Source organism: Leptosomus discolor, chromosome 2, assembly GCF_034619465.1.
Source record: "Leptosomus discolor isolate bLepDis1 chromosome 2, bLepDis1.hap2, whole genome shotgun sequence".
Lineage (NCBI taxonomy): Eukaryota > Metazoa > Chordata > Aves > Leptosomiformes > Leptosomidae > Leptosomus > Leptosomus discolor.
The window spans coordinates 45,335,024-45,362,506 of NC_141392.1; the positions used below are offsets into that span (position 1 = coordinate 45,335,024).

General features: G+C 39.1%; 1 protein-coding gene across 1 annotated transcript in view; it reads right to left on the reverse strand.

The window, feature by feature from the left end:
* DISC1 (DISC1 scaffold protein) overlaps nt 1-27,483 on the reverse strand; it is a 182,008-nt gene that overhangs the window by 39,378 nt on the left and 115,147 nt on the right. Inside the window, exon 10 of the mRNA XM_086460403.1 lies at nt 6,392-6,452. Coding sequence (XP_086316529.1) covers nt 6,392-6,452 — 61 coding nt within the window. The remainder of the gene's footprint in view (nt 1-6,391; nt 6,453-27,483) is intronic.

Consider the following 27,483-nt stretch of genomic DNA (forward strand, 5'->3'; position numbering starts at 1 on the left):
ATAAGGGATTTAGAAGCCATCACCGTGTGGGCCATGAGACATAAAGGAATGCATCACTGCATATGAAATGTCTGCTGCTCACAATTTCAGAGCTAATGTTCTCACAGCTGTGTATTACTTAGACCAGCTGGGAAGAAGAAAGGGACTAAATGAGTCACTAGAAGGATCCAGTATTTTGTCTAACCTGCATTTAACACTCCTGCAGCAGAACCGTTGGTAAGCAAAGTAAGATCAGATAATTATCCAGCAAGGAACGTAGCTGCGTGCTCTCTTGGAAGCACAGTAAAAAACACATAGTCTTGAGGCGAGCTAGGCAAAGATGGCATTTCAGTCCCATCTGTGCACTCCTAAGATACTACCAGCAGCTGAAACAGCCCTCAGTGCAACTGAGGCAGGTCACAGGTTACACAAAATTACCGCAGACCATCTGGCACTCCCAAGCATACCTGCGCTGCTGCATGTAGGAGGGAAAAGGTTCTGGAAAGCCTTATTCAGCAGCCTTAGCACAGCAGTTCTCCTCTAGCAGACACAATGACATACAGGACACAAACCGCCCAAGATGAAATCTTACCCTTACAGAAGATAAGCCACAGAGGGTCATTAAAGTGTTCAATATTTGCAAGCTTGTACTTGTAGGCTCACATACCACAGCCTGCTCTTCAACAGCAGAGTCTCAGACTTCAAACAGGGTTCTGGTGGGTGTGGGAGGCTAAAAAGCTCCAGTTGGATGCAAGGACCTCATCTCACTACAGAAATTCATTACAGTTGAGAAATGTTTAAATGCCTAATTAATTGCTTAATTAGTGATGAGGGTAGGTCCTTCTGGGGTTTCTGCTGCCTTGGGGGTTCAATTCTCCATGACAGGTCTGACTCTTACCTTCTGAGTGCTGGCAGAAGGATGAACGATGGTCACTGAATATCATCTGTATCATTAATTGCTCAGGCTATGGTTCAGGCTTAACTTTCATGTTAACATGCAACACTACTCAGGAAATATTTGCTATGCCAAAAAAAAAAACAGTTCTTAGGGCAAATGTCAAATCATTCACAGCATACGAAAGCAAAATCTTCAGACGACACTCTCTTCTAACAATTCCACCACATTTACTCCATCTGCTTAAGAGTGCAAACTTTCGCAGATCACCAGTTTCTAATAAGTTTCACAAGGGCAATGTATTCCAAATATGTTTCCATCAATACCTAGCAGATGGACACTTGAAAAATAAAAGCATTGTTATTTTATCCTAAATCTTATGAAGCTGATTTGCACCATTTATTCAATCTTAGTTTTCTTTGTTATAAATAAATACTAAAAAAGAAAAATTATAGAAAGAAAAGTTTATTGTTTAAAACAAAAAATGGCTTATTTCCCTCTGCTACTGCAAGAATAGCACAGTAGTGTCTCTAAAAGTAAGACTGAGCTGAAAGAATGAAAGCCTCTTGCTGCATGTTTCAGTGACGTAACGGAATTTGTGGTTTTGCACAGCCCTTTATAAGATAACTATTTACTGGGGAACATCTACTAGCTTCTGCAAGGGCAAGGATCTGAAAGATAATTTTTTTTTTTTTTTTTTTAATTTTACCTTGTTCCACACATTTGTTTTCATTTCTTCAGCTATCAAATACAGTTCTCACACAGATCAATCTTTCTACACACATGCAGTCTCACAACCCCCCCTCTGCAATGGAAAGGAAATAGACTGAAGCTAGGGCAGAGATTTAATGAGATACAGGGCGCATATAAAATGTGACAGATGCACAATTGCTTATGTCACATGACTTTCATTGAGATATGTAAAAGCTAGAAATAACTCAGAAGATGAATTCATGCAGAAATACATATCAAAGCTTTCTTAGCCATTTAAAAGGCATATGATCTTTTTGCTGTCTTCAAAAACAAGTGAGTACTTACAAACCCCAAATCTAGACTTGGATTCCCACATCTCAGTACCTAAACAAATGTAACTTGGTACTCTCCCTCCATCTCCATTGATTTCAAAGGGGTTTATTGGTACTCCACACACTTTGCAAAATCTGTCCACTTCTATTTAAGTATTTACTTAGGAGACAGCATTTAAGCATGAAATCCCAACCCAAACCTTCTGCTCTTATGGCTTTATAGCACTCTATCCTGGGCTCAATTCATGACCCTCAACCATTTACATGACTTAAGCTCACTTATGGCAGAACTTGGTGGTTCTTGAAAGAGTTGGATTGTTGAAGCCCACTTTAGTCATAGTAATGATAAAAAGCCCCAGAAGAACCTTCACTTGGAGTGGAAAGAAGTGAGATGAAGAAACACACTTTCTGTGGAAGAACAAGGGTCCCACGAGAAGATGCTCAGCTGACTTTCAATGAGCTAGATCAGACTATTGTAAACTTCTGTACAATCCCTCTTCAATGGCTCATAATGAGCTGAAGTTACCTAAGCAAAACTTCTTGCACTTCAGATATTCATACAGACAGATGTCTTCACTGAACACAGTTTCATTATCCTAACTGACCACTTTCGCACATCTCCTGTTTACTAACAAAAGCTAAGCCAAAAGGTAAGCATTTGTCTACCATGGAAGTGACAGCAATGGTATTTACAATCTCAAAAGAGCAGCTAAGGATTGAATGTTCAAACTCTAGGACTGGCTTGATGTATACTGGTGACTGGAAAAGAGACAGCCTGCAGGATCATTAAACATGCTATTTACTTATTCTTTTCTTGAAGGATACTGTCCTCAACAACTGTCAATCCACTGCTCAGAATAAGGAAAAACGAAAAAACAATGTCTTGTAACCTATATATTTAATGGGTGGTTAGTCATCTTCGGGGTGAAATTATTAGATACCGAACATAATTTCTTTTTTGTCAATGCATATTTTCCCTTTGTTTTCTATAAGTGCAAAGCTATTAAAAGAGTATTGTTCTTAATCAAACAGATTAACATTCTATTAAGCTGCTTGAGAACAGATACATTTTGTAGGCTGCAGTCAAAATCATTGCATTTGTTTTTTTCCAAAAAAAAAACCAAAACAAAACAAAAAACAACAAACCAACAAGAGACTCCAGTGAGTAAGTTGGGTTCTCTCCCCCCCCCAAAAAAAGAACAAAACAAAACAACAAAATCACGAGAGGAATATTTCCAAACTTCTCTTAAGAAAATAAATAAAAGAGAAAGGGGGGGGGGGGGGGGGGGGGGAACAACGACACACGACCATTTTAATTTATAAAATTAATACTTTAACTTTAATCTTCATTAAAGCTGTTTTGGTCTGAGTTTTCTTCATTAACTCTCTTCTACTATAACAGTGGTCAAAAATTACATTTCTAACAGTTCTACCTTATTTTGAAGCTATACCTTAAATTGAAGCATTTTGAATCTAGGTTGTTTCTATTTGAAATATTAGCTAGTAAAATGATATGTTTCATCTGGATAAAAACTTTAGAAGTTTATTTTAATTCATGCTGCACAGTCTTGATCCTCTACTGGTTTCAAAGGCATCCAAAAATTGCATCCATAAGCCAGAAGCAAATTTTACTTCTGTCTACAATGCAAATGTAAAACAAACTTTAAACTTTCCTCAGAGAGCCCTTCTTTAGGTTATAAGATATAAAAAGTAATCTGAGCATCTATATGAAGACCTAAAAAAAAGAGAAACAGTCTCTTAAGTTTAAGTCTTTAAGAGGGAAGAGGGGAAAAAAAGTGCCTCTTAGGCTCTTGCTTATTTTTTTTAATTACTGAAGCTGTAAAGCAGGTGGAGTTAATTACTTAAAGTCCAAAGAACCTTTAAAAAACAGGCACCTATAACCACTTTATTAGCATAAAAGAAAAAAGATTTTAAAGATGTAGTATCTTAAGAATATCTTTCTGGTAAAACCATTAAAGATTTTCTCTTCCCACCAATATTAAAGGAAAGCTCTTAATTACTTGTGATAAACTATTTTTAGAATAATACCATTTGTACATATTGCAAAACTGTCACTGGTTCAGGACTGAATCTTCACCATCTGGGGGCTTGGCCAGCACTGCAGTGGGTTTTAGGGGGGGAGTTTTTTGTTGGATTTAGATGGTGATTTTTAAGTGGTTTTGCTGTTGTGGCTTTTTTGTTGGGTTTTGGGGTTTTTTTTTAATTCTTAAGGGCAGGAAGGGAAATTTTAGAAGCTTGACAACACCACAACAGTCTGTTAGAGACAGAGAAGCTAACTGCAGGCTCTGAAGAGCATGTTAAATGCACCAGTAAGACTGAAACAATACACTTGGACTTCATCATCTGAAAGAATAAGCCCCTGGGTTGTAACAGCTCACACTGAAGGATATTAAGACAATGACAAGAGAAGGGGAAGTACAGCAGCCATATACCTTTAAACTATCTGCTATCAAAGCATGTGCTGATAGGTTGGGAAGAATGCTTGTCTCAACAGCAAAGCTTTGAAGCCTGTAGCATGGTTGCAATAGAGAACCTAGACTGACACAGGCCCAGGTCTATGTGGTACTGAGGAAGTCAACCCTTGCATACAAAAGCAACGAATTATATTACAATATTCGACAACTCTTAAATCTGCTAAAGGATGTTTGAAATGATCAATGACTGTTCATTAAAAAATGCTTTCAAAATACAAAGCAGTGCCAAAAAGAGGCTTTAACTTTTAATACCTCCCCTGAAATGATACTCCCCACAGAAGCAGGATGAATACCAGCAGTTCAGCATGGAAAGTTCTCCTACAAATAGCAGGAAGAGGGGAAAAAAGCACACTGCAAGCTTATTAACAACACCTATCAAGGCACACAAAAATGTGTTCCAATTTAAGACACTGGTGCAGAAAAGTCCAGGTAGGCAACTCAAAAATTATACAGAAAGGCATAAACAAACTAAAACAAGCCACAACTGCAAATCCTAGCTGATAAATTCTCGGAAGAAGAAAGAAGTCTACACAGATTCTCCAAGTATTTAATTGTTAAACAGAAATTTACTTCTTTCTGGAAGCCTGGTATGTCAGTTAAATCCATACAGCCTAGAAGCATCAATACATGTTGTTATACCTCATATTTTATTTTTTAACAAAGAGTATGATTTTCAAAAAGATAACCCACAGAAAGTTCTTAAGACTTCTCTTACACTTATGGGTTGGGGTATATCATAGAATGGTTTTGGTTGGAAGTGACCTTAAAGATCACCTAGTTCCAACCCCCCTGCCATGGGCAGGGACACCTTCCACCAGACCAGGTTGCTCAAAGCCCCAACCAGCCTGGTCTTGGACACTGCCAGGGAGGGGGCATCCCCTATGGAGTATAAATGTTATTAAGCGGGGGTTAGGCAGGACACAGACACATAGCTTGATCTTCAAGGTCTGTTTCCATATTTTTCACTCATCTCTCTAAATTACTTTTAAATTTAAGAGTTATGCAAAATAAGTACTTCTGTATTCAAAAGTATGAGTGAGCAAACCTAAAGATGTAGAACCCTCTCTTTATCAATACCACAAAAAATAATGAGGGCAACAAGTTTATCTATTATACCTGCTTAGTAATAGAAAAGGAAGGGATGCTAATTTGGTGGGCTGCATTTTATCAAGTCACAGACTCCAATTACTTCCTATGAAGTCTTTTTCTGACATAAATATACAAGGCAAAGTCCACTATCATAGAAGATTCCATTACAGCAGCAGAGCAAAATTTACTAACTTTATTTCAAGGAACAGCCTAAAACTTGAGGGTGATCTAGAGCCCCCTTCACACAGCAAAAGAAGGAAATATAAATGCCAGCATTCGGTTAAAAAAGAAAAAAAAGAAAGACAAAAATAAGCATATTCTGCATGAGGATTCAGTTCTTAAAATATCTCCATTGTTGTCTTGGTTTATATTTGCTTTTCACAATCCCCCAAAATGGTATTCTTTCAAAACTGTTATATAGAGTCATTACTTTAAAAATGCCCAGAATTCTGGTAAGGGATCTCTTGGCTCTGCTCAGAGTTGTTTTTTTTCCATAGGAACAGGGCGGTAATTGTTTCAGTCACCTACCACATCCCCAATACTTCAGGGCTTCTGAGTGTTCAAGAGCTCACACCACAGACTACAGCACCTGCAGGCAGAGCTGGAGCAATGCACGCCAAGCACAGGCACACTCTCTTTTCTCTGGCTGTACCACCACTGCTCCAAAGAAGTTCTACACACAGCAATTCTTTCTTTTACCTGCATCCATTGGCAGGATTGTGGCAAAGCTTCTGAACATAGCCATGAACAGAGATCTTAACAATAACGCATATGGGATTTCCCACTTTGAACTATTTTCGGTATTATTCTAATGCAAGTTCCAAAACATTCCGTAACACTCTTATGCATGTCAATCTGCATTAACAAGCATTTTAAGCTTTCAGAGGTTTCCATGCTATCAACCTTACCTATGTAGTTTATCCTCCAGCATCTCCATGTACTTTTCAGCATTTTCTTTTACACTGGTCACTGCAAAATAAAAGTTTGGTAATGGTATAACTATACAGTTTGTTGGTTTGTTTGTTGGGGTTTTTTTGTTTTAACCAGCTCATCTCTTACCCATAAATCTTCCATATATCAGTTAGAAATGAAAATTCTATTAATCATTTCCACATTCAAATCACAGTGTGGGTGTCTTTCCCCTTTTTTCTTGAAAGTCTATTGTATCTGTATCACATTAATGTATCTAGTAATTAATGCATTAACCTCTTGGTCGTGCCAGAAAAATGGTGAGACTAACAAAGGCACAATTTCTAGAAGTTTCCTCTTGACACAAAAAAAAACCCAAACCCCAACCAATGAAAATATCCTCCCCAAAATCCCAGAAAACCCCCAAAAAACACCACACAAAAAAGGACAGGAAACCCACACACCTAGGTCCTCCCCGTTACCTTCAGGAGAAGAAAGCAAGCCTAACAAATTATTCAGTCCATGTACAAGAGTCCTTTAAAATGTTATGAGTCTTGTATCAAATTTCTCCTGGCAAAACTGAAACACTGCAAAATGGAAAGAATTACCACTCATGATTGTTATGAGATTTGAGGAAGTTTTTTGTAGTTTGATGTTTTGGGGTTTTCTGTTTGTTTTTAAACTTGGGACCTAGATATTGCCTGCATATGAGTCCCTACAACTTAGTGACTCACAAAAAACTCCAATAAACTACTTACCATAACACACAATAGTAAAGCCATTCTTTTTGATGACCCTTGGTACTCCATCATGTGTATGAATGAGTGAAAAGGTAAACCTCCTCGAGGAAAATGGAGGCTTTTAGAGAATAATCATTTTCACATTATAACCTTGGTTTTCCCCTCACTAAGAGGTGCTTGTCAACTCCAAGTCTAGTAGGTCTGATAATCAGCTGGTCACTCTTAAACTTTTAACTCATTGTTCATTGATTAAATATGTATTTCACTCAAAGATGCATCACTTTTTACGGGCAAAGCTTGCTACATGGATCAGGTACCCTGTGAAGTTGCCCACCCATCTCCCTCTATTTTCCCTATAATACAATGCCTCCAAGCACAGCTTACACATATGAAGCTTTTCACATATTTCTCACTTTCCTCTTACTTTTTGTATTTTTATTTCTTCACAAAGTAGAATGTCACACACTAAAGCCTAATCTGAAAACTCAGCATTAACTAAATCAGCTGTGCTAAAGTTGTGTTCACACACACATGCAAACACACAAGAGTTCACTAACTGAAACCACTTAGGTAATACCATTAGCAGCAAGCCTCAGGATCAATGTAACATCAACTGTCTGCAGAAGGTGGTGTTCACCTGCTCACACAGCAGTCAAATCACCAAAGCAGTCTGCATCCCAATAGCAAATTCAGGGCACATTTTGCAAAGCTGATTTCCTTTTGGGTTTTGTTTGTTTGTTTGTTTTATGAGAGAGTTTATCGGATTAGCAAGGAAAAAAAACAAACCCAAACCAAACAAAAAAAACAAAACCCACCACAACCCTAGTACTCTGGAAAGCATCACAATTTTGTCTATAACATCTTTAATCCAGGTTCACCATCAGAACAGGTTCTGCAACACAACATATTGAGCCAGCAGGATCCTGGAAGATTATATTGTACATAGGCAACTGCATTTGTTTATAGATTCACAGACTCATCTCACCATTAGAAGAGTGCTAGTGAATGTTATGCAAGAGGTTATATAAGGATTTTTGCAATGGCGCTGGAGACTAAATAAATTTCCCTAGCTTGTAGCCATTCTGTTCATTGTTTCCATACCATGCTTTTATGCCTATGCTTCCTGTGGAACTGCGGAGAGTCTGAAAGACTGCAAGTCTTCTTTTAATGACACACTACAGCTTTATATAAACTACCACCACTTTTTCCAAACTCCTTATCCGTCAATCCCCAATGCACTGACCTGAGGTTCAGCACATGCTTTGATAGCAAATAGTTTAAAGGTGTATGGCTGCTGTACTTCCCCTTCTCTTGCCGTTGTCCTAATATCCTTCAACATGAGCTGTTACAACTCAGGCACTTATTCTTTCAGATAATGAAGTCAGCAGATACTATTAATTTTTGGAAAGGGACGAGAAGAGGTAAAGAATCTGTTTCACACTCACTTTGTTTCTAACTGATATAGTGACTTCTTATGTTACATGAAAGATAAACCTTGCTTTCAATTTCTCCTGCTGTGCTTGTCACTTTTTAATTGTGTATGATCTGATAGAGTAATTCACACTTTCACAGTTCAGTCCTGCCCCTACATGCAATTTTACAATGCCCTTGAAGCACACAGCTTAATATATCAGCATTATTCAATGACAAAAAGTAATGGACAAGAATACACCACTAGTCAAAAGTAGGTCAGTAAAAAGCTAACACTCATTTGGAAATCACCTCACATCACTAAACCCTACTCTCTCCTGTCAAATGTTTTAACTACATTAAAAGAAATGCAAACTTTGCTGCTGAAAGAGAAAGCTCCCCAGACTAGCTTTGTCTCCTTGTCTTCTTCTGCATGTAATTGAAAGAGCTGTGACCTGGAGATTTTGCTGGGAGGAAAACACTGCTTAAATGGAGGTTACTTTCCTCATAACAAACTGCAAGCAGCACTGCAACAAGTACTTTCAGCCATTTAGATCATCCATTTGAAACAGAAGACAAGCAACAAATTAGCGGATTTTTTGTTCAAATTTAATGAATCTATTCACCATCACTTCAAAGCAAAAAAACACAAACAGGAAGTTGTGCGTGCCTTCAATCTAGTTCAGAAAGTACTAGACGACAAAGAAAAAGAAGTAGTAATAATAATTTATGAGATTCTTTTCTTCATAAACATGCCAAATGGTTTATTTTTACATTTAAGTGAATGGGATTGCTTTTTTCATCAGTTCTCTGGGGATTTACATGCTTAGCGCATCTTGGCCTTGAGGGGAGTTATTAAAATAAAGAAGTATAAATACTCACAGAAGATCAGACACCAGGGTATTTGCTAAGATTAAAAATAGACTTTTTTGTGAAGCCTTAATTGAAGAAAAGTGATTCAGCATTTCTTTCTCTTATTTTACCATATGGGTTTTTTTCTCCTTACAGCAGCAAAGTCCAGTCTTGGAATCAGTCCCGGTCAGACAGAGCTGAGGGGCAGCGATGAGCTCCTGCAGTGGCCTTTCAGTTGTTACAGAGAATAAATCTGCCATTTTATAAGCTGCATAAATATCTTCCAATAATTAACCTACACAGTGTTCTTTTAAAATAACACCACATGTAAGTTTCTCATCTGAAAGCAGCCCCACTGAGGTAACGTTATTTCTACTACTTAAAAACATTATTTGAGCCTGCACATGAAGGTGTATCATTTTATTCTTCAGTCTTGGTCCTCACAAATTGAGCTTATAAAAGACCTATGGACTACAACATACGCTTTGGATTCTAGGATTAAAATTTTCAAGAACTTTCTAAAACTGAGCATCTGACTGGAGACATCTTGAACCCAGTGTCCATATGAAAACTCCAGATGTAGATGCTGGGCACCTCAGAAGAATAAGTTTTCAAAATTTAATTAGGTGCCTCAAAAAATTGGTAGCCACTATCACAGCAGTTTCTAAGTGCTAGCCTACAGGTCTGTAGTTCTCTACCAGACAAGTGATCCACACCTTGCGTTCCAGGGATACAAAGTCCAAAGTAAGTATTTTGCCTTCCACTCTAAAAGGCTTTTTTTTTTTTTCCTTTTCTTTTTTTAGGGGATGTAGGTGGAGAGTGGGGGTGAATAGTGACACACATTTTTTTTTACACAAAATTAAAGGTTGTAACAGCAGCAATGGCTGCTAGCAGATCCAGACCCAGCATGAAAAGAACTGCCAAACATTATCTGCCTGCAGAACAAACCTGAAGACTATACAATTAGCCTCTCCGATCCGCAAGCATGACATTCCTTCTCAAATACTTCATTAGGCAGGCAGAGCAAAAATCCCACTGGCTTCAATGAGATTTTTGCCTTACTTAAGGCTCAAGGATGAGATTTGGCTCTTAAGAATGATATAAAAATAGAAGTAACTGCATGGACATGCGCTGATCCACCTGGGGTAAACTCTGAGGGCAAAATTAGGTGTGAACAAGGTTGACAGGTTGTTTGTCCTGTCACTATTCTATTTTTTAAATGCAGAAATTATTATTATCGCTAAGAAAAAAGCAAAAGCAGAATGTGACTAGTTGAAAGTATCTGATCTTTTCTGTCGTGGAAGATGTGCTGCATTAATGTGTGAAGTTGGGATCTGAAAAAGTGCAGAATGGCTTCAATATATTTAAAGGTTAACTTGAAAAGCCAGTCAAACTTCAGAGACAATATCTCAGCTGCTCAACTACATGTCAAGATGATTTATCAAGGACCGGTAACAAGATTTTGGATTACAGAATGGTAAGGCATTTCGCATCTTGCAGACAGACAGGGGAAAAATCCAAAGAACAAGCTCTGTGCAAAAAAAACAATGGCCCCTCTCCAGTGCATTATTCCCAGGGAACTCAAGTAGGAAGAACAGAAAAGGCCAGGATTAGAGAGGAAAATAGATGCCTTGATAAAGACGTGCAAATACTCCAAAAAAAGCTAACACTCAGGGATAAGTCAATCAACCAAATTCTATGCTGGTTCACAACTGTCTTCCAGTAGAGAAGTAAATACAGAGATACATAGTTACTACCTGCCTTTTCCAGAAATTGTGGTGTGTTCTAAGGAGCGCGCTAATCCTCTAAATATCACTGCTGAACAGCACAAAATTAGCCTGAGGAAATACAGCCACCAGAGATGAGGTGGCCAAAATTTAAGAGTAGTTGAAATGGATTGGCTATTTTGTGATTAGGAAGACTACATAAAGGTAAACTAGTAATTAACACCTATGAAATTAAAGTCACATATTTAAAGACATAACCCAATCTTACTTGATTGAGCTGACGATACTATCTACCTAATTGGAGATGATTCTACAACTCAACCACAAGGTTTTTTCCTCCTTCTGAAAACAGCTGGCCTAGAGAACAGGATACTGTCCTGCTACACAAATGCAAAGCTGTGTTTTGTGGTGACATGCCACCAGCAGGTAGTTCAAGCACAGCAGTTCTGCTGAGACTGAGTTACATGAATGAAGCAGGGCTGCTCTATACGGGGCTACTAGACAACCTCAATCCCTCTGGACAGAAGAGAGTCTGCAGCAATTGCTGGGTGATTTGGTTATGCTGATCTCATCATAATACCATCCCACAAGAGGACAGGGGGCTTTCAGGGATCTGCATTTCAGAGGGATACAGTATGCTGCATCTTGTCTATATGATGATCTCCACCATCAGCTTCAGCTGCCTCTCCAGCACTAAATGGTCAACTGCTCTGATACCATAGGACAACTCTTCTGATACACAGAAACAAAGGTTCTAGCTTGAACATCATTGGCTTAAAATACTTTGCTCTCTCTTACATTTAAAATCTTATACTATACTGCCACTTCATACCCTCAACCTTTGTAAAAATACAGGAAGTAATAAAAATATATGAATAAAGAAAAAAAAACCTGGCAGAACACAGGCCAGCATAGCATTTTCCCACTTATGCTTCAGTGAAACAGGAAGAGGAAAAGTACAGAGTGAACAATTCATCTTCCTCAGGAAGTTCCCTTTGGGGTTGTTGATACAGAAGGTCTACTGTTAACTTTCTCTCAAACATGTGGGTACATCCTGAACAGGAGGAAGCATACGGTCTAACCTCTAGACATGCTGGGAGTGGGTGGGCACTGCAATACCCAAGACAACCAGCTTCCTCTCTTTAGGAGACCCCATAAAGGACAAGTACCAGCTCACTTGGAGAGACAGCAGCATTTTACACACAGCAGAAGCAGGCGAAGAACGTGTGCCATCTGCTTATGTCTCTGCCTACAAGGCTCTCAACATATTTACAGCTGGCTTAATTTGTAGGCCTTGATGCACAATGAATTTGAGCATGCAATGAGTCAAGTGATACCTTGTCTTTGATGTAAAAAATTACAGCTAAACATACATAGTATATAGAAAATATTGATTTTAATAAAGAAGCCACATCCTGCCCTCAAGTTATCTGTCAGGGCAGATAAAAGGTATAGAAAATCTCCGCATGAACAGAACTTTGACAAAGAAAAAAACCAGAAAACTAGATCTTATAAAGGGAAATGACAGGAGGTGCCAGCAGCTCTGCCTATAACAACTTACAATTCTGTCTCTCTAGGCATGACATAAAAGGTTTGCAGAGCAGAAAAGCGGGGGGGAACCACCCTAAGGCACATTTGAAAAACAGACATTCCCAGAATTTACCTCCTGAACCTTCTCCATTGTATGTGGTACTTTTCATCCAAAGAGGCAGGTGACCCTTCAAGTTCTGTGGTGATTAAATTGCCTAAATTGAAGAGAATTACAATACTTTCTAACCTCATTTCAGATTTCTGTAATGTCTGGTGAGCCTGACACACACTGGTTCCTCCTGTACTACATGTGGGAGACAGCAGGGGGAAGGAAGAAAATAGGTTTTAAATACTTTCAGTAAATAATCTACCTTTTTTTAAAAAATCAGCTGAAATTTTACAAATTGTTTTATCCTGTAGTATCAAAGCAAGCGTACTGCTTCTGAATTAAAGGGTTGGTAGGTAAAATGTTGGTCCAGCAGTGACCAGAGCACTGAAGTTACATGACAACAGGCCTGCCTTAACACTTTAAGAGACTATATAAAGTGTAGGGAGGAAAGTGATTAGTGCAAGACCACCCACCTGTCCAGCCACAGGTCTGGAAGCAGCCTCCAGGCCTCCACATACCACTGCAGTAACCACAGGCCGGGTGCAGACCCTCTGTCACAGGTTTGGTTACTTTTCTGCAAACGATTCAAAAGCTACAAAAGTTTGGGGTGCACCAGATGGAGCTTTAAATTGGCTGAAGACCTGGAGAAAACCATTCCTACTTCTTCACACACTTGGTACCGGATGGCAATATTCTCACTTAAACTCAAACTATCTCTCTGCTGACATAAATAAGCCACCTTCCCCCAGAAAGGTTTTCTTCATTAGACAAGTTTTACTTTATTTAAAATGAGTTAAGAGCTGGAACAAATTTTAGCTCCAGAGTGACTGCACAGCAAGGATGCTGGAGATCCACACTGAGAACAACCTCAGGGGACAGAAGCTCCTGAATTTTCCTACAGGCAAGGCAAGGGTTGAGTTTCACTCTCCCACAGCATCACATGGATAGGACTCTCCTGTTTTGCTAGCTTCTCCGCAGCCACCCAAGTCACCATTTACGTAGAACATTACACAATTTATCAATGTACCTTAGCAGTGAAAGTATCATATCCTTTCCAAACACCATGAGGAAAGTTTCCTTTCACTTTCCATTCTTATTTCCCTTCCTTTCTTCACTGAGCAACTGGGAAGAAATGAAGGGGAAAGTGAAGGGGGAGAGAGCAATCTGTTTATACTTTCTTCAGATTTTCTCTTACCTGGTTTTCCTCTCTGCCTGTTTGCAGCCTATTACCTCAGTCCTCTGCTGACCATCTGTTCAGACACCCCACCCCACACTCCCCCCACAAAAAACTCAAATATTTTCTTTTTTCTCATTTCTTCTCACAAAGCAAAGCCTGAACATCAAGGAGAGCCATGTGTCCAGCTTGCCCTCTGCGGATTGTCAGCAGTCACAAGAGATCATCTGGAAACCATTACACAAGCTAACAAGGCAACCAGACTCAACATGTGCATAGGCACCAAAAGAGTTCAAACTTGTTACTCGAATTGCCGCAAGTTTTTCCTGAAAGTAAGGTTTATTTTAACACTGCTAGATAAAAGAAAAAGACCCAGGATAATCCATTTATATAGCCATCCAAGACAAACAACAGAGAACAATTAGGCTTTATGCTGGGACTAAGCTCCATGAAAATAACTGACATCACCTAACACCCATATTATGAAAAGTAGGAGCAGTTCAAACTTTTTTTATCTGAGGAGACAAACTATAAGACAAGTGAACAGGATACCTTAGGGCTAATAGGGATGATCCACAGACCATCAGACATATGTCACAGCCAGTCAGCAACATTAAGGCTTCTAAACTATACAGTAGCTGGTTTAAGTTCTCCCACAGTGGCTGTTGTGCTCAACTTTCAAGTATTACATTTTAGTCCCTAAATTGCAACCAAAAAATTATATTAAATGAGTAACCCACTCTGGCCTTTTAATTTAAGGTCATAAAGATGGTCAAAGATTTCTTTGAATCACTCTAACCTCTCCAGAAATTCTTTTCCAAAAGGACTCTGCAAAATTTCATGCTAGTCTTAATATTGCTAATTATCTTTTCTCCAGCTCAACATGTTGGCTAGTCAGGCTATACAAATTAGCAAGAACCCAGGCACCTACAGGCAGTCAGCCCTCAGAAGGTAAAATATATTTTGCACTTCAGCAAATACAATTATATATGCAGAAGATGTTAGTGCTCAAAACTTCGTTATGGAACAGAAACACAGCACTGCAACACAGCCAACCAAAAAAAAACAAACCACCAAGAAAAAAAAGTATTTACTCCCAAATGCTGCCATAGAATCTGGCTACTAAAAGAGATGAAAGGGAAAGCCAAGTACAAGCATAAGAGCTCTGAAAAGCAACACAAAAAGAAAAAAGAAGTGTTAAAAAAAGGCCAGTGTAACCACTGACAAAGGAAAATAACACACACTTATCTTCACTCCAGTAGAACAAATGGCTGCTAAGACATCAGTCCTTCAGATTATTTTAAAGAAAGAAAAGCAGAGCTCAAAGGTATATACTGAAGGTTAGAAGCAATACAAATTGCAATAACGACGAGAAAGAGGAATATTCAGCATTGCAAGCTATTTTTTAACAACCTTGAAATAACACCAAATAAAGCAGTGACTTCCTGTACCAATGCCTACAAATGATAACTGCAAATAGCGCTAACTTGCGTTTTTGCACTGCTGTTCTCTCCAAGGATCTAGAACACATCTTCAAACTGCAGAGAAGCAGCAATTTTGAAAAACAGCTGACAATGAGCAGTGATACAGAGAAGCAAAGTGACCCACACTGTCCCGTCCACTGTTGTTTTCAGAAACCCTTTGTAAACTACTTGGTCACTGTTGGCTATATCAGGCATCTTTTCTGCAATGCAATTACAGGGCTTCTAAGAAAAATTGTGAAGCTGCCCAGCTGAGAGGCTGAGCAGAACCTGTTCCGTAGCCATTCCAGGCACAAGGAGTAAAGCAGACAGCCTTAATATATAGTTTTCCTTAATCCCTAGTAATCTTCACCCTGGCTGCCTCCTCCTCCTGGCACTATGCAACCTGCACACAACTGCTTATGAGTTTCATTAAACCCATTACTAATATTTGGCTATACTTGACATATCAATGTAAACATGATGCTTTATGACCATGAACATACAGTGATGCCTTAAAATTGTCTCTGCTATTAACGTACAAAGCTGGAGCAGAGATTTACAGAATGTAACTGGGAAAATTCCAGCAGCTGAGCAAAACAGGTGTAGCTACAAGAATGTATATGCACTAAGTGCTCATACTAATCCTGAGTGCCCAAAAGGGCAGAGTCACAGACACAAGTGCACACTGTTGAGTGGGCAGACATTTTTTGAACTGCTTTCAAAACAAGATCATTAATTTCATTGGCTGACTTAAACATATTACTTACACTATAAAATCTTTGTTAGCTTACTTATTAACTTTCTACCGCAAAACTCTACTACACTAGAGCTCTTAAAAGCCACAGCTTTAATCTCTCCAAGTTAAGGTGGTCGCAATGAAGGGGTAAGATTTTCCATGAGATGATAAAGTACATTCTATAAATGAGTTGCACACAACACTTTCAATCGCACAACAAACCAGGGATTCCAACGACATACAACGGAAGACAAAACCTACTGCATTGCAGATTACCATGTAATTTCCACCTGTGTTACTCAGTATTTCTTATCTTTTTTCCTTGATACCTTCTTCTGTCACTAGAGCCAGACATAAATCTGCATCTTCCCCTTATCTGGATAAACTATAAAATATCTGAGCTCCCTGTAACCATTTTTTTTTTTTGGCAAAAAAAGACTTAATTCATACTTTGCTTAGAGAGATGATGAAAAAAGCAGCCTTATTACTAGTTCAAAATCTCTTTCTAGATTGAAGCACAGTTGCAGCATCAGTAGAAAATCTTTTATTTGAAGTAAACCCTAAGACCTCTGTTTCAGTAATGTCCATAAAAGAAGGGAATTAAAGACCTCGCCCTCTGCAAGAGTCCCAGCATTGCTATACTGTAAGTAGGATGAGTGGATTCATTCTTCAAAGTAGCACAATGCTTTAATGCAGTGGGGTTTTTTGTTTTTAAATTTTTTGTTCTCACTGAAAATAACCATTTCTGGTGGAGTTGACACTTTGTCTTGACTTTTGACTATGATTTTATTTTTTTGTACATTTCACCCTAGCTGTCTCCCTCCCCTACTCCCAAGTCTACATGTTTGTGTCTATTTTCTCCTTCATTCTTTTTCCTTTCTATTCTGCTGCCTTTCAAATTCCTCTTTTTCAGTTCTTGTCAGCTTTGCTCTTTCACTTGAGCTTTAAATCATTCATTACCACAGGGAATTTTACTTCTGGTTTTGCTCTCCATACCAAACCTGCAGTGCTTAAATTACTGCCAGAAAAGAAAACTTTTAGCACAATCTAATAAGGACTCCTAAGTTGGCAGTTTGTGGACACTTCACTGGTCATAACTGGTGATGTTGAAATAACTTCCCAAGGGCTGATGTAGAATCTTTCTTAAGAACAGTAGCTTAATTTAAGCTTTTCTAATACCAAATATTCTTTAGGTATGAATTCACATGCTAAGTTGATCTAATCTTCATGAACCAAATTATTTTTTGAGTGGCACCTGGAAAGTGTTAATTTCTTAAGTTTTGAAGCCATGAACTAGAAGTCCAACTCTGGTGAAAGTAAAGGTCCAAATCTTCAGGACATCTCAAAACCCATAGCAACAGCAATATTATGAGGCTGCTCAAAAATGTACAAAATTAGGATTTTATGCCTCATCTCTCAACCTTCTCACTAAGGTGCAAGAGCAGCAGTAACTCTTACTTCTTCTGGCCACTCTCAGGAGAAACTAATCAGCTCTTCAGACCACATCCACCCGTTTCTTATCACTCCTTCATGGAAAAGATGTCCAGGTAGATGGAATTGTCTGCAAGCCACCAGGTGGACCACACCAAGTTTCAGCTGTGATGCCTAGGGAATGACATTTTCCACCAGTCCTACAGCCTGAACATAGAGAGGATGACTTGAGTTTCCAGCTCAGTTATCTGGTCTAATTATTGGGCAGTTAGCAGTACAAAAGAGAAGTCTGGCCAGGAACAGACTGGAGTAGTGCCAGAAAGAGAAGTGGACGGAGTCAAATATGGGAAAAAAAAAGTCATAATAAAGAGAAGGTTGGAAAGTCCTGCTGGAAAAACCGAGCCCAAGGGGAACTCCATTCGTTTGAGCTGGTCTATAACTGATAAGCAAATTACAGCCCACTTTCTAGGGCACTCTGCTCAAGTCTGAGTAGAGCCAAGTGCTACAAAGCACCAGATTGGACAAAATTTTTTCAACTGAGCTGCCTCTTTGCTTGTCTGAGTGACTGATATGTCAGTTGAACAGTTAGAGTGGTTTGCCTGTCTTTTTTTTCCTCCCTAATTGAATTTTAAAGGCTGGATGAAAATGCCCACAGTCTAATAGAAATGGACTTGTACCAGCCTGCATGTTTATGCAAAGTTGAAGAACATTCAACAGCTTTCTGAACTTAAAGGTCTCCCATAGATTATGCTGCTCATATCAGGTCAAGTTGCAGAAACGAGAAATGCTCACACAGCAATGCTTCCACAGCGTTGGATTGCAAGATGCTTTTTCAAAGTGCTGTTTGCGCATTTTAGCCACGAAACTTCCAGTGATATCAGTAGGAGTCACACAGCTAAATCCCCAAGCAACACTTTTGGAAGATGACTTCTATTTAAAAGAGGATTAGAAGAAAATACTTCTTACACCATTTTCCACGTAACACTGTAAGTCTTAAATTCGGAGAAATATAGAATCATTTGGGGAAAATACATGATTCACTGGGTATCAATTTTTCCATCCAATTAGGTTGGGCAGCTATGCTGAGTGTTGCTTCCCCCTCCCTTTCCACAGAGTGTATACATTAAACACAAGTTAAGACTTCTGGGTTTTCAACTTTGTTGATTTTACATTCCTTTTGGGATTTAAAGCACTATTTTGTTTAATTATTTTTCCTCTACTCATCCACAGTATTGAATGACAGCAATAATGAGCTCAGAATCATTGTACAAATCCCAGTAGGAACCATTCATAGTTTGCTAATAGGACATTATATTTGCATTACCAAGTTCAGTTCAAAGCACGTTGTGTAAATTAGCTCTGAGGGTTACTACCATGAATCTAAAACCAGAACATCAGGTCAATTAGCACAGCTCTAAAGCACATTAGTTTGGGTGAAAACATAAGGGGTATGATTAAAATTCTAGCAAATCCTCTCCCTTCTTGGGCTAAGTGCCTCTCAAAAGAAGTCTGGCTTCACTTCTGGGAGAAACCAGAATGCCTCAGCTCACAGTAGTGTGGTCTGATGCCCGTGACCCTGATGCCTGATAAGCAATACTGGTCTGTTCTAAAGAGGGAGGCAAAATTAACTTACAGGAGGTGCTGAAATCCTCAGAATCCCACAGAGACACTTTCTTCCCCATCCAAATTAAAAGAACAGGTGAGTTTGAGGATGACTTGGAGTATCTGGGAATTTAACATAGAATATATTCCTTACATGAAATGCAACTAACACAGAAGCGCTGTTTCATTGGTACCAGAGAGATAAACCTAGCACCACCAAGCCCACAGCTACAGACCAAAAAGTCATAGTTTAATAATGAGAGGAGGCCCAACAAATTAAGGCAGGGAGTGCCCAGTATCTAGTACTGTAGGACTGCTGACTTTTGGGCAAACACCATGCTTACATATACACCCACTATATGTATATACACACACACATACTACTATGGAAGCAGTTAATGAACTTAAACTTCAGAGACCACATGCAGCATCTTTCGATCAAACTGCTGGAACAGAAGCATACAGATACAACAGGAGAAGGGGTATCCTAATGAAGTTCTATCTGATGAAGCCAAAGAATGTCAAATAAAAATAAAAGAAAAGGTCAAAGGATATTATTTTGGTCAAGTCAGTTGATTGGTCTAAACCCTCTAGTCAATTCAGGTTAGTCTTATCAAACCATCAAGTCAGCACAGTATATGGGCTATATCTCTGCCCAGCCAAAGATTCATTCCTTAAGATTAATTCCTTGGATCATTTTGTGTTTGGCTTCTGAAATTTTAGCTAAACAACTGCCTTATAAAGCTGCTTATTCTGTAAATTCTAACCCGTAATACACCATTATTCTCTGCAGAAACATACTTGAAATAACGGCTAAATGACTTCGAAAACTATGTAATCTTAAACCAAATGATGTGATTATAGATCACACAAAAGAAACCATTCAATGGACAGGTTTTGCAGTCAACTGTATAAAAATGGTCATTCCTCATATGCTAACACAGATACAGCTGTGACACAGAGGAGGATTTCATTATTAATATTTATAATTCCTTTCTTTGTACTGCATACAAACCCATTTGGCAACTACCTATTTGATCTATAGGGGCTGAACTCCCCAAAACTTCTGACAAGCCCTGGAAGAAATGACTGTGATATAGGCAGAACCAAGTAGAAATGCATTTAAAAAAAAAAAAAACCAACAACAACAACAACAACCACCTGGAAAATTAATTTGGATGTTTGACTGAAGTTCTTCTGAGAAATGCTTCCATGTCCATGAACATGACCAGTTAAATAGCTGTAATCTCCTGGTGGATGAAGTGGTAAGAATGAAAGGATTTGTATGAAACATTGGGCATGCTTTTGGGGAGAAAATAGCACACAAATACATAACAGATTCTACCCCACCTGCAACACAAACTGATGTGTGAAACAGAAAAAAGGCTTTTAGTGAATTATAAATAGCTGGCAAGGACTCATGAATACTCAGCTGGGTAAAAAATGCTTTATATGGAAGATAGTAACACATGAAAGATCAGAAAAAAATATGTAAACTGAAAGAAAATTAATATATTGTCAGACTACAAACAAACAAAAGGTGTATTTCAGAAAGTAGGCACTAAAAGATGCTTACTATCGCATGAACACTCAGCAGCAAAACCAGATGAGCTAGAGAGCCCAGCAAAGTAAAAGCTATTTGGTATAATAAGTGCTTCTGAAACCAGGTAGAGTAACATAAATCAATAGACTGCTTATTATATCTACCTATTTAGTAGCACAGGAAGGCTTAGATTAGCCTTAGAAGGATTAGGTTACAAGCATAAACGAATTTGCAGAGGCAGGGAAGCAACACATTACTGCAAGATTCAGTAGGATCTACTGTGAAGAAAATTCTGTCTTTAAAGTATTATTCAGCTGAATTTGAATTCTCCAAATTTTTTTAAATCATGAGTTATTTTCTTTCCCTATTTCAATTACACCTGGTCATTTCAATTTGCTGTTCTTTTCCATTGGGTTCTTGATGGCTAATGCTTATTCAATCACATTTTATATCCATTAAAGAGGCAGAGAAACTGCCAAACATTTTATTGGGGGTGGGGAGGAGGCTTTCCGTCATTCTGCATTTCCATATCCCCACAGAAACACCAATCAGAAGTTTCTCTTTAACATATACAGACACACAAATGCATGGGAACGTGTGTCAGACTCTTCTTCAAGATGCACTCCAGGTCAGGGCAAGCATGGGGCGAGGCGGGGGGAAGCTTCTTTGCTTTCTCTCGGTTTCACATGAGACTGTCAGTCTGCTATCACTTCCCTAATGAGTGGTATAACTATTATTCTTAATTGTGCATTATTCCAATTTTCATCATTTTTAGAACTAAATTACCCAAAGAGAAAGGAGATGTCCAAAGGGGAACCATTCCCTAACAAAATGCATTTGAGTAGTAGCAATTAAATACTCCCTTTCTAAAAAGTTGTGAGGCAGAATTGCTTAATAAGGATTGATTTCAAATGATCCCAAAGAACATCAGATTTCTTTTAAGATCTTAATTCTCCCTGGTCTTCCCCAGAAGATGCTTAAACAGGGCACAACACTGCAATCAGCAGTAGGAAGCAAGCACTGCTTCACTAAAGTGGAGCATGTCAGCAAAGGAAAATACAGCTGCCTAATCTTCATTTCTGACACCGCATCTCTGCTCACAGAACCATAGAATGGCCAGCCTTAGAAGGGACCTCTGGAGATCATCCAGTCCAACCCCACTGGCTAAAGTAGGTTCACCTACAGCAGGTCACACAGGACTGCATCCAGGCAGGTTTGACTATCTCCAGGGAAGGAGACTCCACAACCTCCCTGGGCAGCCTGTTCCAGTGCTCCGTCACCCTCAGAGTAAAGAAATTTTTCCTCATGTTCAGGTGGATCTTCCTGTGCTCCAGTCTGTGCCTGTTGCCTCTGTCACTGGGCTCAAAATATATTCTTGTGGAAAGTTCTGTGACATTTGACAGCTACAATTCTTTGAAAAGCATTAACATATTGATTTTTTTTTTTTTTTTAAACAGAGTTTTGAACACTCGTTCTCCCACCAGATTGGACAATCTGTAAAGTTATTCGCCAGCTGAACTGTCAAATAGACACCAGGGGTCCAGGTCTGGTCATTTTGACACTTCAATTCCTACTGCCTGAAGTTACCACCTCCTCCTTCTGGGAGTTCTACTCAAAACTTTTTCCGTCCTGCCTTCAGTAACTACTGTAGTCATCCATTTTCTACTTGGAAAACATTAATTTCTCGTTCATGGTTCAGAACCAGGAGCATACTATGCAGCAGACACCCCAGGGAATGGTCTCCAGCTGTGAACACCCTGGCAGGACTGGAAGCCTACAGAGAGTGAACAGTGCCACCTTCTGACCCACTGCCCTGAGCTCCAGGGGCATGCCAGCCTTCTGCAGTCAGCCAGGCATGTAACGACTTATCCAGATTCAGATGGCATGACAGACCTGCTGAGCTTGCACGGTGCAAGGAGGAGCGGAGAGGTAGACAAAAGAAGGAGAATGGAAAGAAACCCTTGCATAACCACTTCTGTCACCCTGCCAGAAAAAGCACCTTGCAGTCCACTAAGAATCATCTTTGATTAACCTTTTATCTCCTGGCCTCCTTAGCTGAGAAATTAGCAGCAAAGACATTAAATGACATTGGATTTCTTGTATTTGATTTGTACTGTTTTGAGACTTCATCAGTTCTGAAGGGTGTTAATGCAATCTGCTTTCTACTAGAAAATGGGAAATAAGACACTCATCTGATTTATAACAAGAATAAGAGTCATTATCCTACTTTGTCAATTATTTGAAGAATAATTGTTGCTTTGACCTAGCCTGCCCAAGAAACAGACTCTGCAGTTTCAGTGTTTACCTATAATGCATCTTTTATTTACAGTGATTTCTAGGAAAGGAATACTACTTGTAAGTACATTTTTATGATGGACTTCAGCTTTCGCTGAGGGAGATTTCATCCTTAGAAACAACACAACAATGTAAAGGTTCTTTAGACACAGGAAAAATATACAGGCACCCTAATAGGCTATAAATCCTTTCCACAGACTTCTTCTGGTTTTTTAAGACTCTTAAATTATCTCTAGTGATGTGGACTGGGTAATCATGGCATTCCAGATGTGGAGGAAGGGACCAGATGGACAACAGAGGAAAAAAAAATCCTTCACTATTCAAAAAGGTCTATTTCAGGAAAAAATTCTTACAAAAAGCACGGAGGCAGCAATGTACTTTGGCTACCACGATGGGAACCCTAGCTGATGGGAACCACAACTATTTCAGATCAAGGATCTTCAGAGTTAAGTGGCAGCTTGTATGTCTGGACTGTATTTAAGGGCAAACCTCTGCCTCTTGATAAGTGTGCTTTGTCCACAGCAACTGCTGAAACAAAGCGAGGATTCTCATTTTTGCCTAAAACAGTGAGTGGATGAAATGTCTTCTGCACTGGCCAGGATAGTTAATAGAAGACACGTTTGGGAATTATCTCCTGGCAAAAAGAGAGCAGCTCTCAGGCTGCTCAGGCTTCTGCCCAGGATCGGACAATCTCTACCCAGCAGCCTCCAGATGATAGCTGCACGTTACTTCCTCCATGAGGAATTTCCTGTGCCAAGGAACTGCTCAGTGCCCTGCCTTTAACTGAGCACCATTCGCTGGATCCCAAAAACTAAGTGATGTTCTTCATGGAAAGAGGAACTGTTTCACCATTTCACAGTTATGTGAACAGACCCAGAAAGACATGGGTACTGCATCAGCCGAGAGAATATGAGGCAGAGACAGAAGCTGAATCCAACTGTCCAACTTCTCAGTTTGTTGCTCCAAACTGCACGCTGCTTTAACAGACCCACAGCCTGTTAAACACAAACAAAATTAAGGCTGTATCTGGTGTTTCATTTCTAAAAGCATTACTGAGGTGAAACCAAATCCCACCCCTCAGCTATAAAAGAGGGTATGCTGCATCTTGCCAATGCCCATTTCACCACAGGTGATGGGCCAGATCATCATGTCACCTGACGGACCAGAATGATTCAGAAGCTCAGTGGGGATATCCTTGATACCAGAAATGGTCAGTGTTCAGGGAGATTGCTTTCCAGCCTCCTGCGTAGGGATACACCACCCCTCATCAAAGGAGACCTGAGACACGTCAACAGTTTGTAGAGGGCAGGGCACCCTAGGTGGCAGATCTGCTGACTGACTGTGATCGACAGGGCCTACCAAGGGGGCCCTCAAAATCAGCTGGTACATACCACAGAAACAAACTCTCACACCTCTCACCCTCTCAGCAGGGCTCTGCTTCTGACCTGCTTTTTTTCTCATTTTTTCCCTACTTCCATTCACCCTTCTTCAAAAGACTGTTAACAAAGGTATTTTGTCTATCTGCAGTCACAGCTTTAAGTATCTGCATCAACTGTCTATGTTCCTATAGTGTTAGTGTCAGCATTCACCTTAACCCAGAAACCTCATGCAGAACATTTGCAGCTAAGGTTGGCTGGTAAGGAAGGCAGCCTTCAGGGAAGGAGGCATGTCAAGGCATATCGTAGCACACATATCTCTGCTGAAGACAGAGGGGTTAGGAGGCATCAGGGTGCTTCATTTTGAATCTGATAGCTGTTAGAAGAGAAGGAGGAAGACAGAAAAACAGAAATGGGAAGATCCCCTGGCACAAAACAAACTTCTCTGTTCTGCATGAACATTAAGGTCTCTGTGTCTTTGAAAGAACAGCTGATACAAATAATTTCAGCAAAAACCCATTTTAGCTGCATTACTTAATATGATTCCAGCTCAACACTACCATCCCCTCAGATACTTAAATGGCCAACACATACAAAGGCCAGTCTCAGTGTGAACAGCTGTTTCTAGCGCTGCATCAGCACAATTTATCATAGGCAAGTTATTTTCCACACGGCATAACAGGGAACCCAATCCAAGCACAAGTCAAATGATATTCTAATGCAACACTTTTGTTTAGGTTTCTTCCTATTGCTATCATTTTCACATTTCCCTTATAATTTTAATGGAAATTCTTCTGCCCCCAAGTACAATGTTTTCAGACTTTCTAGTAGAAGTAATCAAGAAATTAAAAGAGATCCCTCAAAAAGCCCCTTGAAAAACTTATTTCTGTTCTGATCAGCTTTAGCTAAGTTGAAATATTTATTGATTTATCAGTGGAACAAAGAGATAAAAAGAAAAACCGATCACCCTCAAGAATCCATGCAACACAAAACACAAAGAGTAGGGGGGACCCACCTTGGCAGAAGCGTCTTCATAACAGATTTGTCTTAAAAGACCACAAACCAAGTTTGTGATACAAGTTTCAAGCCCTTCTGTGTTATCTAGGTGTGATATTTCTGTCTCATAAGACAGAAAGCCCTCTCCTTCCAGAGAAGGCATGTGCATACTTGGAGAAATGAAGAAAAAAAAAAAATCACCTATCCCATTACTCACCCTGACATTAACTTTTAGTAAGTTATGTTACTAATTCTCTCACAGACAGTGTTCGACTTTGAATCCTTTTTCCTGGTCAACTGCTGAGATCAGCACCTCTCAGCACTTCCAGCTCTTGGGGAGCAAAACTACAATTCCAAGACCTCCCTTTAATTGCTATTCCTGAGCAATTAAACCTTTTCTCCAATAATAATGGATTTTGAGTTCAACCACCTCCCACAGCACTCAGCATTGTTCCTAAAACTCTGCTTCAAAACAGCCCCAAAACATCAGCATACTGCTTAAAAATAATGACAATTAAAGACAGCATCCTTTTTAAATTGTTGTCAGGAACAAGAAGCAAAACTCTGAATTTCTAAAGAAAGAAAATCTTTTCATTCCAGGATTTAAAAGGACTCTCTTATCTCTTCCATGAACATTGTATCAGATTTGACACAGAGAACGCCAGAACAAATTACCAACGGGGTGAGGCATTGCAGATTGAATCAAAGAGTTCAAATAGACAGTGCTCACAGTACTGCCACTGGAAAAAAGCAACAAAATCTCTTTGCCTCAATCACAGCTCCTTTGTCCACCTGCATAAAACTCCCAGAAAGAGTCTGGAAGCCTACTGCTTCAACTCCTGATGAGCATTCATGGTTCACAGCAGGTAACTGGCACAAGAAGATGAACAGGGATAGAGCAAAGGGTCAGAGGGTTGAACTCTTAATGACAACCTGTATGGAAGGGGAAGTCAAATACAAAATATAGTGGTTCTGAGGCCCAACTGGGATACACAGAATTGGCTCAAATGAGATAGCAAAGCCATGGCAATAGTTTTATTGTATAATACCCTTCATGCTACTCTCATACAAATAATCACAGATTGATTTAGGTTTATAATAATTTTAAGAAGTAGGAAGTCACCATTTTCTTCACTGAATAATACTGTTCTCTAATGAAACTTAAAAATGTATGAGTCTCAATAGCATTAATATGTTTTTCTGAAAGAGCAGCACTATTCTATAAATACTACCTTTACTTCTTAAAGATTTGTTTTAAGTTAAGCAATAAAACAGTTCAAATATAAATTATTTTTCCATTTAAATGTTTTGGAAGCATTCAGAAAAAGCACAAAACAAAGAAAAAATTTCAGGTCAAGTGAGGATAACTTTATCCTTCTTACTGATAAACAAGCATTTGCACATGTTGCCTCAGACTGCATTTTTATCTAGTTAACACAAACAGCTTTGATATGGGAATTAGGGACAAAAAAAATCATCGCTTGCTAATCTCTTGATTGTTTTCAATTGAGATAAACTGAAAACTGTGATGGGCAGTTTCAAAACACTGCCATTTACTTGTAGAAAACAGACCCATTTCCATCTCAAAATATTCCTAAAGTTGCACTTAAGCAAAGAGTATTTGATAAAGCTTGTTAGAGACCACATTTAAAGAAAAAAAAATGGTATTGGAGTACAGACACACACACAAATAATATCACAGTAATGATTTAAAAGCAAGGCTACTTCAAAGAAGCCAGATTATTCTTCAAGAAAATAAGAAGTTTATCAATCAGATTTTCTCTTCCTAATCAAGTCATTCACTGTTCTGGACACTACTAACAGATCAATTTAGCTCAGCAGTAGAGGTACATCAATCTGAATTAAATATTTTCGTGAGTTCAAATCACCTTGTTTGGACTCAGGCCACTCCAGACTTGGAACACAGGAAAGTGCTTCCACAAAAAACTTTATCAATCTGAAGACAGCACTTCAGGGATTTTAGGTTTTAAAGCTCCCTCTGTATAGTCCTAGAGCCATGAGATTGGGATAAACATGGTGCTAACCTGTGTGCTTTCTGACACCACATGCCATGTTGACCTCATTCAACTTCAAGATTTCCGGCTGG